At 43.8% G+C, this 15,071-nt stretch overlaps 1 protein-coding gene across 4 annotated transcripts in view; it reads left to right on the top strand.

Annotated features, from left to right (window-relative positions):
• Positions 1 to 15,071, top strand: part of AP3M2 (adaptor related protein complex 3 subunit mu 2) — a 59,582-nt gene that overhangs the window by 31,786 nt on the left and 12,725 nt on the right. The window contains exons 1-3 of one of the 4 annotated variants that reach the window (XM_045588855.1): positions 7,500 to 7,605; positions 9,494 to 9,838; positions 14,462 to 14,633. In XM_045588855.1, the coding sequence (XP_045444811.1) occupies positions 9,566 to 9,838; positions 14,462 to 14,633 (445 nt within the window). In that variant the 5' untranslated portion in view covers positions 7,500 to 7,605; positions 9,494 to 9,565. The other 3 variants (XM_036458624.2, XM_036458625.2, XM_036458626.2) reach the window with 3 other exon arrangements.

The following is a 15,071-nucleotide window of genomic DNA, read 5'->3' as shown; positions in this document are numbered from 1 at the left end:
AAAACTTGGAGATAATTTAGCTCAATCTTCTCATTTCAGAGATGAGGACACTGAGATCCAAGGAATTTATCACATCATCAGTCAGATCACACCCCGTGACCACAAGCCATCCCTACAGCCATTTCAGACCACATGACCCCCGCCTGTACCATCTGGATCTTCTTTTTACTATGAACATGTTTTTGTCTTTTTTCTTTTAATCTATTTTGTGAAAATTAAATAAAAGCTATCTGTGGAGCTTTTCTGTTTTCTTAGTCAGTCTTCCCTAAGTCCTTGAATTCCAGACTGTTTTTAGAATATCCAATCTATTCATTGTAGCTGCTCTATTTACTCTCACTGGCTGTGGACAGCTATTAGTTACCTATCCAATATCCACTCTCCTGTCTTCCTTATTAGCAGAGTTCTATTTAGGGGTGTGTGGGGGGGGTAGTAATGTGCCCAGCTAGAAACATTCCTAGGATCTCTTTTAGCTTAGTTCTGAACCATAGAACACAAGTGGGACTTCAGGAAAAGCTCATTAAAGAGAACTGAGCCCCTGGCTCATGCCCACTTGCTCTTTGTTTTTCCTCCTTCTTTCTTTCTGGGATACAGCTTGATGCTGAGGCCACAGCAACAATGTTGTGAGCACAAGGGGGAACATGCTACCCTAGAAATGGTGGAATGGCAAGCGAAGAGAAGCCCTAGTCCTTGATGTGAAGCTGCCATTGCAGTCCTGGATTTTTCTAACTCTTGACTTCTCATAAGGTAAGAGAAAAATAAATGTCCATCTTGTTTAAGCCAGTATTATTTGTTTTTTGTTGTTGTATGTAGTGGAATGTAATTCCTGCTGGCTCCCATTTGGGACAAGAGCAAAGCTGGTTAGGACTTCAGTATTATTGAGTGATCTGTTTTTGAACACTTCCTAGTTGCTTATATGGTACTTATATAACACCATCATAGGGCTAATCCATCCTATAGAACAAAGAGGTAATATGCAAATTGACTCTCATGACCTTGCATCACAAATTGGCTACCCCCACGTTGTCACAAGATGGCCACCACAAGATGGCTGCCCACACTTTGTCACAAGATGACTGGCAGGGGAGGGCAGTTGGGGCTGACCAAGCCTGCAGGGGAGGGCAGTTGGGGATGATAGGGTCGGCAGGGAAGCAGTTAGGTGTCAATCATGCTGACAGGGGAATGGTTAGGTGTCAATCAGGCCAGCAGGAGAACTGTTAGAGGACTATCAGGCTGACAGGCAGAGTGATTAGGGGCAATCAGGCAGCCAGGCAGGAGAGTGGTTAGGAGCCAGCAGTCCCAGATTGTGAGAGGGATGTCCAACTGCCAGTTTAGGCCCGTTGGACATCCCCTAAGGGGTCCCAGATTTAGAGAGGGTGCAAGCTGGGCTGAGGGATCCCCACCAGTGCACGAATTTCATGCACTGGTCCTGTAGTCCTAATAAATAAAAACCCTGGGTTCGTCACATCCTAATGACTGAAGGCTCATCCTAACGCCCAGGCTGCATGCACAGCAGGCTCTGGTGGGTGGGGACTTGTGGGAGTGGAGACAGGGACGGGGAGGCAGGGCCGGCATTCATACTCACAACCGCACACATGCACAGACACACACAGTGCCCACCAGCTCACAGCCTTTTCTCCCTTTCTTTCCCTCCCTCCTAGCTCGCTCTTGGAACATCTCTCAAAATGAGGAAACAAAACAGACTGGGCCCGAAGAGGCCTGGATGAAAGGGAGGTTGGGCAGAGGGTGGAGTGGCCCCCACTGGCCCTGCCCCCTCCCAGCCAGGAAAGAGGGAGATAGGGAGGCAGGGAGGCCTGGAGGACTGAGAAAAACAAAGAGACAGAGACTGGATGAGATCAGGCTGGCAGGAGAGAGCATTTGGGGGTGAGATCATCTGGCAGGGGAGGGCAGTTAGGGGTGCTCAGGCAGGCAGAGGCAGTTGGAAGTGAGATCAGGTGGCAGTGAGCGGTTAGGAGCCAGCAGTCCCAGATTGCGAGAGGGATCCCCAATTGAAGAGGTTGCAAGCTGGGCTGAGGGAATGCCCTCCCCCTGCCTGCACAGATTTTGTTCACTGGGCCAGTCTAGTCCTATCTAATAAAAGAGTAATATGCAGATTGACCATCACTCCAACACACAATATGGCTGCCTCCATGTGGTCAAAGATCCTGCCCCCATGTGGACACAAGATGGCCACCACAAGATGGCCAGCAGGGGAGGGCAGTTGGGAGAGACCAGGCCTGCAAGGGAGGACAGTTTTGGGTGATCAGGCAAGCAGGGGAGGGCAGTTGAGAGGCACCAGGCCTGCAAAGGAGGGCAGTTGAAGGTGATCAACCCTGCAGGGGAGGGCAGTTAGGGGTGACCAGGCCGGCAGAGGAAGGAAGTTGGGGGCAAACAGGCCTAGTAAGAAGCCCTAGAATGATTCCATGCCTCTGAGGAGTGTGCAGGGCCTGATAGTTGCATATTTCTGGGGCTCATCATCTAGGGAAGGTGACTGGTGTGGTGATTACTTTCCCTGGGAAAGTGGAATCAGTAGGCTAGCCTGAGGATGCCAGGAGAGGGATGCTGCTGTCTCCTATTCAGGCAGGGTTTGGATTTCAGGAACTTGAGATGATTTTGCTGGGGCTTCCGAGTAAGAGAAGCTACAGAGAACTTTTGCCGCCTGGTAGCATCCCAAGATTCCCTGGTTACAACACATCTTGTGAGCTATAGCATTATTTAAATGTTACTTTTGTTTAATGTTACTCTTCCTGTGCATTTTCCTTTTTAAAAATTGATTGATTAATTTTTAAAGAATTGATCAGAGAGAGAGGAGGGAAGGGGAGGGAGGGAGGGAGGGAGGGAGGGAGGGAGGGAGAGAGAGAGAGAGAGAGAGAGAGAGAGAGAGAGAGAGAGAGAGAGAGAGAGAGAGAGAAATATTGACGTGTGAGAGAAACATCCATCAGTTGACTTCTGCACCCACCCCAAGTATGGATTAACCCAGCAACCTGGGTATATGCCCTAACTAGGAATCAAACCCACCTTTTGGTGTACAGATGATGCTCCAACCTTGAGCCACACCGGCCAGGGCTTCATTTCCCTTTTATTACCCCCCAAGTCTTTAAACAATTTTTATATGTGTCCACCCTGATCTTTGCTCTTCTATGGCCCTCTCCAATCCACCCCACACACATGGTCTTTCTGAAATGTAGCTGAAAGCATTTTACTATCCATTAACTTAACATTTCTTCAACAGAATCCCAGGCTTATGAGAGAGGCAGGAGGTGCACACTGTGAGCCAGACTGCTTCAGTCATTCTGTGTGCTAAATGCCAGCTTATTTGACCTTTGGCAAGTTAACTGAACACTCATTGCAATATTCTCATCTATAAAAAGGGATCAACTGGGTCTGTTCGATTCCTGGTCAGGGCACATGCCCAGGTTTTGGACTTCATCCCCAGTTGGGAGCATGCAGGAAGCAGCCCTCCAATGAATGTTTCTCTCTCATCAAAGTTTCTTTCTTTTTCTAAAAAAGGCCAACTCAGGTGCTTTTAAAATATATACACACTTTTTTTTAAATTGATTTCAGAGAGGAAGGGAGAGGGAGAGAGAGACAGAAACATCAATGATGAGAGAATCGTTGATCGGCTGCCTCTTGCATGCCCCACACTGGGGATTCAGCACACAATTGCCCTGACTGGCAATCAAACCATGACCTGAACTATAGCTAAGTTAGAATGAGGGAAAGAATGTAGACTTTCTTTTTTCTTTTTCTTAACATAAGATTAGGAAGACAAGTAGGAGGTAAGTGGTTGTGAGCTTTGTAATAATTGTTAATAGTTATAAAACACTATGTGCCATGCATACTATCCATTCATTCTATAAATATTTAGTGAGTCTCACTATGTACCAGTCACCCTTCTAGTGTTTGGATACAGAATACCAATGAATATAATAGAAATCCTTGCCCTAGTGGAGATTACATTCTAGTGAAGGAAGACAGATAAGAATCAATAAACATAATAAGTAAACTATATAGTACTAGAGGCCTGGTGCACTAAATTTGTGCACAGGAAGGGGGGGAGTCCCTCAACCTGGCCTGCACCCCCTTGTGATCTGGGACCCCTCGGGGGATGTTGGGCCTAAACTGGCAGTCGGGCATCCCTCTTGCAATCCAGGACAATGCAGGCACCAGTGACCAGACTTTTCATTCAGGTGAAAGGCATCTTGCTGTTGTATGGGCAGCTACATTTTTTTTTTTTTTTGCCCTGATTATAAGAGGTAGTATGTAACATGATCTCTCTGAGGCAGTAGTACCATTTTCCCCATTTGTGGGTGGAAAAACTGAAGCGGAGAGAAGTTAAATAATTGGCTTTGTCACACAGTTATAAACGCCAGAATCAGGGCTGACCACAAAATGTGCAAGGCAGAGAGTCCATGCATGTCATCATTGCATCATCCTGTTTTTCAGTATTAGAGCAGCCTTGTCAGGCTTTAATTTTTAAGAGACTGTTCCCAATATATAGGATAGGGTCCCTAGGCCTGGCCTGCGATCAGGACCATCTGTGGGGTAACTGGTGGGCGGGGTGATGGGGGTGGCCCGCTGGCACCTGCCCTGGCTGGTTGCCTAGCGCTGCCCGCTGGTCACCTCTGCACCCCAGTTGCTGATGCTGGTCAACTCCCTCTGGGCATTGAGCGTCTGCCCTCTGGTGGTCAGTGTGCATCATAGCGTTCCACCGGTTGTTCTGCTGTTCAATTGATTTGCATATTAGGGTTTTATTATATAGGATGTTAGAAGGTGATAAGTGTAATAGGAAAACAAACAAACAAACAAACAAACAAAAACACAGAAGGGAGATCTAGAGCATCATGGGACTGGAGGGCACGTTATAGTTTTTAAAAGGGTAGTGAGAGTGAGTCTCATTGGGAAGAGACATTTGAGCAAAATCTTGGAGGAGATGAAGTTGGTTATGGGGACACGGTGGAGGGTGGGGACTCCAGTAAAGGGAATGGTCAGAACAAAGCTTTAACACCACCACGTGCTTGGGGAGTCCCAGGAGTGTAGCTGGAGTAGAATGAACAAGGGGTAAAGTAGGAGAGGAGGTTATAGGGTTGAGGGTGGGGACTGGGTTTCACAGGATCTTGACATCTATTTTAAATATTTTGGCTTGTAGTGCTTTTTAAATTGGTATCCAATGGAGGGTTTGAACAAAGGAGTTAACAGGATCTGATTTATCAATCTGCTGGGTTGAGAAGAGACTGCATATGGGCCAGAGTGGAAGACCAGATGGAAATACACTGCAGTAATCTGGGAGAGAGACATGGGGCTTGGACCACAGTGTGGCCAGGGAGGTGGTGAGGAGGAGTCAGATTCTATATATAGCCTGAGGGAGGGACCAGCTGGATGTGGGGAGTGAGAACACGAAAAAGTGAAGGACCCCTGGGCATGACCATCTGGCTCCATCAACTAAGATGAAAAGGGCTATGGCTGGAGCAGGTTTAAAGGGGAAAAAAAATCAGGAGTTCAGTTTTAGACATGTTAAGTTTACTATATCTAGAGCTCTCTTAACCATCCAAGTGGAAATGCTGAGAAGGCAGCTGGATATATATGAGTCTAGGCATCAGGAGGGTCTGAGCTACAGATGTAAACTTGGGAGTTATCAGTATATGAATATTGAAAGTCATGAGACCAGGTGAAATGTCTAAAGGAGTGGGCATGGAAAGAGAAGAGGACCAGAACCTAGGACACTCCAAGTTTAAGAGTTCAAAGAGAGGAAGATTTAGCTTCATTTAATCCCCCTATCCATTCTAAATTAATTACTTATGATCCCCCCCCCTTAAAAAAAAGCTTTTATTGATTTTTAGAGAGAGGAAGGGAGAAGGATGGAAACTTCTATGAGCCTGGCCAGTGTGGCTCAGAGGTTGAGCGTCGACCTATGAACCAGGAGGTCACAGTTTGATTCTTGGTCAGGGCATATGTCTGGGTGGCAGACTCCATGCCCAGAAGGCAGCTGATTAGTGATTTTCTCTCATTGTTGGCGCTTCTATCTCTCCCTCCCTCTCCCTTCCTCTCTGAAATCAATAAAACTATATTTAAAATAAAAAATAAAAAGTTTGTACTATTAGTGTCCTTATTTGAGAAGCTTGAAGTTTAGGGAAGGTAAATTTCTTTCTTAAAATAACAGCTGGTAAGTGTTGAAGCACTTCAAACTCAGGCCGTCTGACACCAGAGCCCCTAAGCTATTTTACAGGATGCCACATCATCCAGCCATTTTGATTTTGTGTTTTCTCATTTACTTAGTTCAAAATTAGCCAACTATCTGTCCTTAGCAAGTATGGCAGAAAACAATCCACTCCATCTTCTATAAACATCTATTATGGTCCTGTGTAAAGGAGTAGCTGCTGCTCATGCTCCCTTTTACCAACGTGAAGCAGTCAGGGTGACAACCTGTGGTCTAGGTAAACATTATTACTACCATCACCACACTTTTTATTTGAACACATACAATGTGCCAGGAATCATCAAGGCAAACACTTTCCTTATCTCACCTTATTTAATAAGTACTTTTTAAAAAAAATGTATTTTATTGATTTTTTTACAAAGAGGAAGGGAAAGGGCTAGAGAATTAGAAATCCCATGAGAAAGAAATATCAATTAGCTGCCTCCTGCTCACCTCCTACTGGGGATGTGCCCACAACCAAGATACATGCCCTGGACCAGAATCAAACCTGGGACCCTTGAGTCCACAGGCCAACGCTCTATCCACTGAGCCAAACCAGTTAGGGCTAATAACTACTTTTTAAAACTGAAGTTGAATCTTGTTTTCTAACCTCTACTCTGTGCTTTTTTGGAGCACAATGACTTGAATCACTTAAAATAATAGTAATAACGTCATTAGCGTTTCAATGCAATTTGCAGAGACACCTGCCTGGCACCTAACTGAGATTCTTTTTTAAAAATATATATTTTCTTGATATTTTACAGAGAGGAAGAGAGAGGGACAGAGAGTTATAAACATCGATGAGAGAGAAAAACATCGATTCAGCTGCCTCCTACACACTCCCTACTGGGGATGTGCCCACACCAATGTACATGCCCTTGACCGGAATTGAACCTGGGACCTTTCAGTCCGCAGGCCAACGCTCCATCCACTGAGCCAAACCGGTTTCTGCATAACTGAGATTCTTAAAGTTTAAGTATCTTGCCCAAGGTCAAGCAGGTGGTGGTCTAGTTGGGGCTGAAAGAAGCCTCCAGAATCCAGGTCCAGAGCTCTGGATGAGAGGCTATCCTGCCCATCACCTTTACTATACCCAATGCACATAACTGAAAGGGCATCACGTCTCTTTTTAAATGCACTTATCTAATGGAGAGTAGTTATTACTGCTCAGGATTTATTATCCCACGATACCCTATTAGATAAATCATGCCCCGGAAATCACACTTTTTAGCATCCCCTGGAGGCATGTTCCGCGGTTCTGCAGCTGCCAGCAACAGCCTGACAGGCCCTTTGTGACTGGCGGCCAGCCGACTGTCCACGACGGCCAATCGGGGCTCGGAGTCACGGAGCTGCACCAATCGGAGATGAACGAACGCCCGAGGAGGGCCAATGGGGAGCTCGAGCCGAAGAACTGGGTGAGCCCCGAACCCGCAATCAATCTGAGGGGCGGAGCGGAACGCTGGTGCCCAATCCGCGGCTTTCAGACCTCGGCCGCGGGCCAATCAGCGGGCGTGCGGCGGCCGGGATATGCGGGGGGCGGGAGGGGGGCACGGGGAGGCGGGGCCTGTCCGCGCAGAGGCGAGGTGGGCGCTGCGGAGAGCGAGGCCGGGTGAGGAGGGCTGGCGGCCTGGGTCTGGGGAGGGGGTGACGTGCACCCACAGCCCACAGGGGAGGCGGCTGGGGCGCGCGAGGGTGGGGCGGGTCGAGCGGGGCAGGGGCAGGGTCACGGGATGCCACCGGACTGAGCCTCCGCGCTGCGGGATGCTGCGGGCAGAGGTAAGGGGCTGGGTACCGGGCGGTGAAGGTGGCCCGCTCCGGGATGATGATGGCTGGGGGAGGAGGGAGATGCTGTTGCCATGGCAACGCAGTGTGCCACCTGTCGACTCTTTTCCGCCTCCCGACCGTGCACACACCTTAAATTTACCCTCTTTTCCACCAGCCTCAAGCGGTGCCTACCGTCTGTGGCTGGGACCAGCGCAAAACTAAGCCACTTTGGCAGCTGTCTCTGCTCCGCGTCCTAGCGACTCGAGGCTCCCCCTTCCTCCCCTTGGCCTCGGGCAGAGGGATTAAGCCGGGGCACTTGGTACATCAGGCCTTTGAGGGGTGACCTCCTGGGCCAGTTGGCGGAATGGACACCGCCGGGATGCAGTGCGGCCGCCTCATCCTGGGAACTGGTACGGTAGAGATGCTGTAGCCTGAGGGACCAGGGGTATCCCCCAGAGAGATTTCTTTTTTTCTTTTTCTTTTTCCCTTTTTAAAAATATATTTTATTAATTTTTTACAGAGAGGAAGGGAGAGGGACAGAGAGCTAGAAACATCAATGAGAAACATGGACCAGCCACCTCCTGCACACTCCCCCCACTGGGGACGTGCCCGCAACCAATGTACATGCCCCTGACCGGAATCAAACCTGGGACCCCTCAGTCCACAGGCCAACGCTCTATCCATTGAGCCAAACCAGTTTCAGCAAGAGGGATTTCTTAAAAAGGCATCTAACACAGAGCCTTGTGCATAACAAATACTTAGAAAGTGGGGGTTGACTGAATGAAGAAGACCACCATGGCAGCTTTCCCTTCCATGGACCAGCGCTGTGTACTGAATTTGCATTTTCTAGTCAGCACATTTAAAGAAAGCAAAAAGATTAAATTAATTTTAATGTATTTTACTTCACCCAATCTATACAAAATATCAATATTAAATATAATCAAAATTAAATCAATATTACTTTATCGATACCAAATTGTTGGGAAAAATGTTATAAATTCTCATTTTCACACAAAGCTTTCCAAACCTGGTGTGTATCTCACACTTACAGAACATCTCAATTTCAAGTGCTCATTAGTCATACTTGGCTAATGGCTACCACATGAGACTACACAACCATAAACATTTCTTACATGCGTGTGAGTTATGACCAAAAACATGAAACGCATTAATATTCTTTGGTGCCTTATTTGCAAGGAGGCACTGTGCACTGAGGTAACAAAAAACATGAGACCTGGTCTTTTTTCTCAAGGAGCTTCCTGTCTAGTTGAGAAAATACACATCCGAAAATTAAGCTGCATTTTAAATGGACATGATTGAGGCACTAGTAAGGGCAACTGGCAGTATATGATTGATTGACAAACAAGATGGCTGATAATTATCCTATTATTTGAATTCTAGGGAGGAATACTTTAGGCTCATGTAGTAGAAGAAGACTTAAGTCTAGTCTTGAAAGATGGGTAAGGTTTGGGCTGCTGGAAAAGATGGGGAAGGTGTTTCGGTTGAATGGGTCTAATCAGAACTTCTTATTTTTCTTAGGGTTGAAAATTTGTAGAGTCCTGAGGCGTGCAGACTGAAAAAGCCTGTCCTCTCTCACTGACAGTCTCCACCATGATTCATAGCCTTTTCTTGATCAACTCCTCTGGAGATATTTTCCTGGAGAAACATTGGAAAAGCGTGGTCAGCCGTTCTGTTTGTGATTACTTTTTTGAGGCACAAGAGAGAGCCACTGAGGCAGAAAACGTACCGCCTGTTATCCCTACCCCTCACCACTACCTCTTAAGTGTATACCGGCACAAGATCTTCTTTGTGGCTGTGATCCAGACAGAGGTTCCACCTCTGTTTGTCATTGAGTTCCTTCACCGGGTAGTGGACACATTTCAGGTGTGTGATCGTGAGGAGGTTCATGCGCGTAAATGATATAGTATCTTTCTTAATTCTGTTTCCATTGTATTCAGCTCTATTAAGAAACTTAAAGCAACGAAAATCAAAACTGCTCTAGCCAGTTTTTCTCAGTAGATAGAGCATTGGCTCTCAGACGGAAGGGTCCTGGGTTTGATTCTGTTCAAGGGCACATACCTTGATTGCAGGCTCAGTCCCTGTGCAGGAGGCAACCAATTGATGTGTGGCTCTCACATGGATGATTCTTTCTCTTTGTCGCTCCCCCTCCCATCCACTCTCTCTAAAAATCAATGGCAATGCCCTAGCTGGTTTGGCTCAGTGGAAAGAGCGCTGGCTTGTGGATTCAAGGGTCCCAGTTTTGATTCTGGTCAAGGGCACACACCTTGGTTGCAGGCTTGATCCCTAGTAGGGGGCATGCAGGAGGCAGCCATCAATGAATCTCATCATTGATGTTTCTATCTCTCCCTCTCCATTCCTCTCTGAAATCAATAAAAATATATTTTTAAAAAATCAATGGCAAAATATCCGTGGGTGAGTATTAACAACAAAAAAGGAAGTGATTAGAAATAAACAAATAAAAACTCTGACTGTTCATCTCTTCTCCCATTTGATAAGATTCTTGATTCTACTTATTGAATTGGCTGCATATAGAATGACAAATTGAATATTTTTGAACCTGTTGCATGAGAAAGTCAGCCTATACAGTATTGTGTGCAGTCATTTTAGTTCTAGAAATTGGAATTGTCTTATATTTTGTTCACAAATCAGAGGATTTTAGTTTTGTTTTTGTTTTTTTTAATTTTAACCTGAGGACACTTTCCCATTGATTTTTAGAGTGAGTGGAAGAGAGAGGGAAAGACAGAGAGAAACATCAGTTTGAGAGAAACATATCAATTGGTTGCCTCCTACATGAACCCTGATTAGGGCCTGGGCCTGGGAGGAGCCTGCCCTTGACTGGAATCAAACCTGGGATCCTTCGGTCCTCAGGCTGATGCTCTATCCACTTCACCAATCTGGCTAGGGCTATTTTTGCTTTTAATAGTGGACTTGATGTTATCCATTGTTAATTACATTGCTTTGAGTCACATCAAAAAGTGGTAAGTATATAAAGATAAATATATTTTTAAAGTAGAGAAATTAAGTAATGCTTATCCCTAGCAGGGATAATTTGTGACCCTGTATTTCATCTTGGTATTGGGGTATTTATCCACAGCATTGGAGTACTAGTGATGAGCTCTTATTGAAAACCTAAAGTGGGAAATCTATACACCTTCCCCCCAAATTTAAGTAACATATTTTATAAGATACAGTTTTCATTTTGAGGTTTTATTTTTTAAATATATAAATAGATTTGAACATTTTTGGGCAGGGTGAATAGGGGAGGTAAGTTAAACTACAATGTTAGCACCATCTATAGTAATAAAAGCTTAAGCGACCATCACGGACGACTGAACAGGCTTCCTGGGGTGACTAGGCCAGCAGGGGGGTTAGTGAGGGACAATCAAACAAATGATTAGCAGGCTGTGTGAGGCAACCAGGCTGGCAGGGGGACAGTGAGGGGTGACCAGGCCAGCAGGGGGGGGTAGTTAGGGGCAATCAGGCAGGCCGGCTGGTGAGCAGTTAGGAGCCAGTGGTCTCGGATTGTGAGAGGGATGTCCAACTGCTGGTCATACTGGGGATCGGGCCTAAATTGGCAGTTGGACATCCCCTAAGGGGTCCTGGATTGGAGAGGGTGCAGGCTGGGCTGAGGAGACCCCCCCCCCCCCCAATGCATGAATTTTGTGTACCGGGTCTCTAATTTATAGCATAAGATTTTAGGCTGCCCAGACTCTGGATTCAGTGGAATTCTTTCCCTAAAAGACTTGCTCAACTTCTAACACTTGTGGTATTTGCATAACTGAAATGATAAATGAGAAGCAAGAGCCCTTTGATTCAACTTCTATGTCATGTGAGGTCTGGCATTAGTCTCATGAATACAGAGATTGTAGAACTGGAGAAGAAGAGAATGAAGACCCAAATGTTGTGATAAAAATTGAGAAACACGTCAAAGCATCCTTTCATTTGCACTTATATCTAGATCACATGTCTGAAACAGCTTTCATTCCAAGAGAATTCTATTTTATAATTTTTCCCACAGATTCTTTCTGGTAGTATTATTCTGAGATTCTAGTTCTCATGTGACATACTAGTTCCTTCACATAGTGAAAACCTGAGCCCCTGTATGTGGAAGAACTGTAAGCGAAATAACTCAATAGTTATGGCCTTAAACCACTCTAACTGGGACCCATTATGATTTGCACATTTGATATTTTACCCCATTCTAAGATTGACAGCCCCGTTGGTGAAACTTGATATCAACTTCATATTGCCATAGTGATATTATCTAATTATAAGACAGGAAGTGAGAAAAGTTGTTTAATCTAGTTGAAATCACAGAGGAATTTGAGAAAACAGTACAGTGGCTTGTTTGGAAGTTTGGGACTTCATAGTTTGGGACTGGTTATCTTTGAAGGTTTTGTTAAAAGTAAATGGATATATCCTGCTTTTGGTGTCTTATCTGATGTCATTCTCTCTGGGTGTATTATATTTCTAGGACTGGAATATAATGGAAGAATTTCAGCTATAAAATTGCAAGCACTTTTGCTGTAGTACTTTGTCATATTTATGTTTCCATTCCAACTGCTGAGTTCACATTCTGCCTGATTTATAAAATCTAGAGAGGTGTTTTACTTATTTTTCAAAATAAAATCAGTCGTAGGAAGGAAATAAATTACTTATTTTCTCTTAAGTACTCAGTTTTTAATGGAGAAATCTGTTTTATTTATTTATTTAAAATTAGGAATGTTAGTCTTTATTCTTTTGTTGTTGTTATTAATCCTCACCCAAGGATATTTTTCCATTGACTTTTTTAAAGAGAGTGGAAGGGAGGGGGACTGATAGAAAGAAATACCAACTGGTTGCCTCCTGCACTTGCCCTGACCAGGGCTGGGGATCAAACCTGCAACTGAGGTATAAATCGAACCTGGGACCTTTCAGGCCACAGGCCAACACTCTGTCCACTGAGCAAAACTGGCTTGGGCAATCTTTTTGTTTTAGAAACATATTCCTAAGTGTTCTTGGATATTGGAATGGCTTCGATAATTGACATTAGCCGATGTGATTTTGATCACATCTGGAGTCCATGATCAATTTTGGATGTCATAATTTGAGGAGAATATTGGAAAACCAGAGCATATTCAAAGACATGGCAAATGGAGAAATGATCTACAAACCATACTATAGCATGAATAGTAGAACAATCAAACAGGGAGTTTGGCCCTGAGAAAAAATATTGAAATGAAATCCTGTAGTTGTCTTCAAGTAACTGTGGGGCTATTCTATAAACTTGCTCTTTAAGGAAGATCTAGGGAGCAAATTTTATTATTATTATTTTTTTTATTTTTTAAATATATTTTTTATTGATTTTGTACAGAGAGGAAGGGAGAGTGATAGAGAGTTAGAAACATCGATGAGAGAGAGTCATCGATCAGCTGCCTCTTGTACACCCCCTACTGGGGATATGCCCACAACCAAGGTACATGCCCTTGACCGGAATCGAACCCGGGACCTTTCAGTCCCCAAGCTCTATCTATTGAGCCAAACCGGTTTCGGCTAGGAAGCAAATTTTAGTTTAGCGATAGAACTTTTTAATAATTCGAGCTGTCCATGAATAGAATGGGCTTTCTCAGAAAGAGGTCAGTTTCCCTTTTTTGGATGAATTAAAGGAGGGTTATATGACTATCTCTTAGTCATAGACATCATTGACATTGCTAGAAAGGCACACCAAATGACTGCAGGATTTCTTTCTAAATTATTTCATCATCATGCATTGAATTTTTTATAATTTACAAAGCATTTTTACATATAATTGTCATTTAATCAATCATGCTTAGTTCTTACAACATCCTTGTGTGTCCAGTGGTATTATCCTGATTATAAAAGAAATCAAGACCCAAATGGGTTAGTATGACTTCATCTGGTAATCTAGTAAGTGACAATTAAGATTGTAACCTAGGTCTTCTGATTTGGAATCCAGAGCTTTTTCCACACCCCAGATAATTTAGTATCTAAGTTTAGCCTTTGTTAATAAAAGGACAAAGCATTCTTAGGATCCTAGCATCTTAGAGTAGGGATGATCTCAAATGATTTTCTGGTGTGCTAGTGCATCCCCCTCATTTTATTTTATTTTCCTCTAAATTCATATTAAGGAATAGAAGCACACAGTAAAGGTTAAAAAGATTTTCAGGTCTAATCCATAAGCACACATAATAAGTCTTGATTCAGTTTTTGTATTCTACATATCTAGTTGAAGAAACTAACCCATAGAGGTTAAATGACTTACTTTAGTTTATAAAAGAAGTTAGTAATAACACTAGTGCTATAAGACAATCTGGTATTCTTTCCATCTACGGGAACTATGGTTGTACTTCACTTCCTTATTGTAGAAGAATATCCCAAACACTGAGTAAACACATAAGGGCAGGACTAGATCCTTATTCTCTAGGAACATTCTTTCACTTATTACAGTATCTGAGTGATAAATAATACATTTTCTATTTTCTTCAGGATTATTTTGGAGTCTGTTCAGAGCCAGTGATCAAAGACAATGTGGTTGTGGTTTATGAAGTACTGGAAGAGATGCTTGATAATGGGTTTCCATTAGCTACTGAATCAAACATCCTCAAAGAACTGATAAAGCCTCCCACTATCCTCCGAACAGTTGTCAACACCATAACAGGTATGGAGAAAAGGGAAACCCACAGAAAGCTGCTGCCATCATGGGGTGGCTTAGTCTGGTGTGTGCAGAGTTTTGAGTGCTTATCTTTTGGTCATCTCAGATATACAGATGCTTCAATTTGCTGTTTATAGTCTTTGAGTATGAACTGAAGTAGATTTTAATTATATGGAAAAATGCCCTGATTTCAGTAACAGAATGAAATGTTGTTCCTTAAAAATAATTTTTTTTTTGATTACAGAAGAAATCCATGATTATTGTAGGCATGTTGGAGATACAGAAAAGCACAAAAAACATGAAATTAATTCTTAATCCTGTTATACTTTTAATATACTAGTGTATATATTTTTTGTCTTTTCTAGACAGATTATAGATGAATGGATAGAATTTTTTTAAACAACTCATATATATTTTAAAACTTACATTTTATCAGTATATGAA

The sequence above is a fragment of the Pipistrellus kuhlii genome, unplaced genomic scaffold (assembly GCF_014108245.1).
Source record: "Pipistrellus kuhlii isolate mPipKuh1 unplaced genomic scaffold, mPipKuh1.p scaffold_m20_p_3, whole genome shotgun sequence".
NCBI lineage: Eukaryota > Metazoa > Chordata > Mammalia > Chiroptera > Vespertilionidae > Pipistrellus > Pipistrellus kuhlii.
This window is presented reverse-complemented; position numbering and strand designations above follow the sequence as displayed.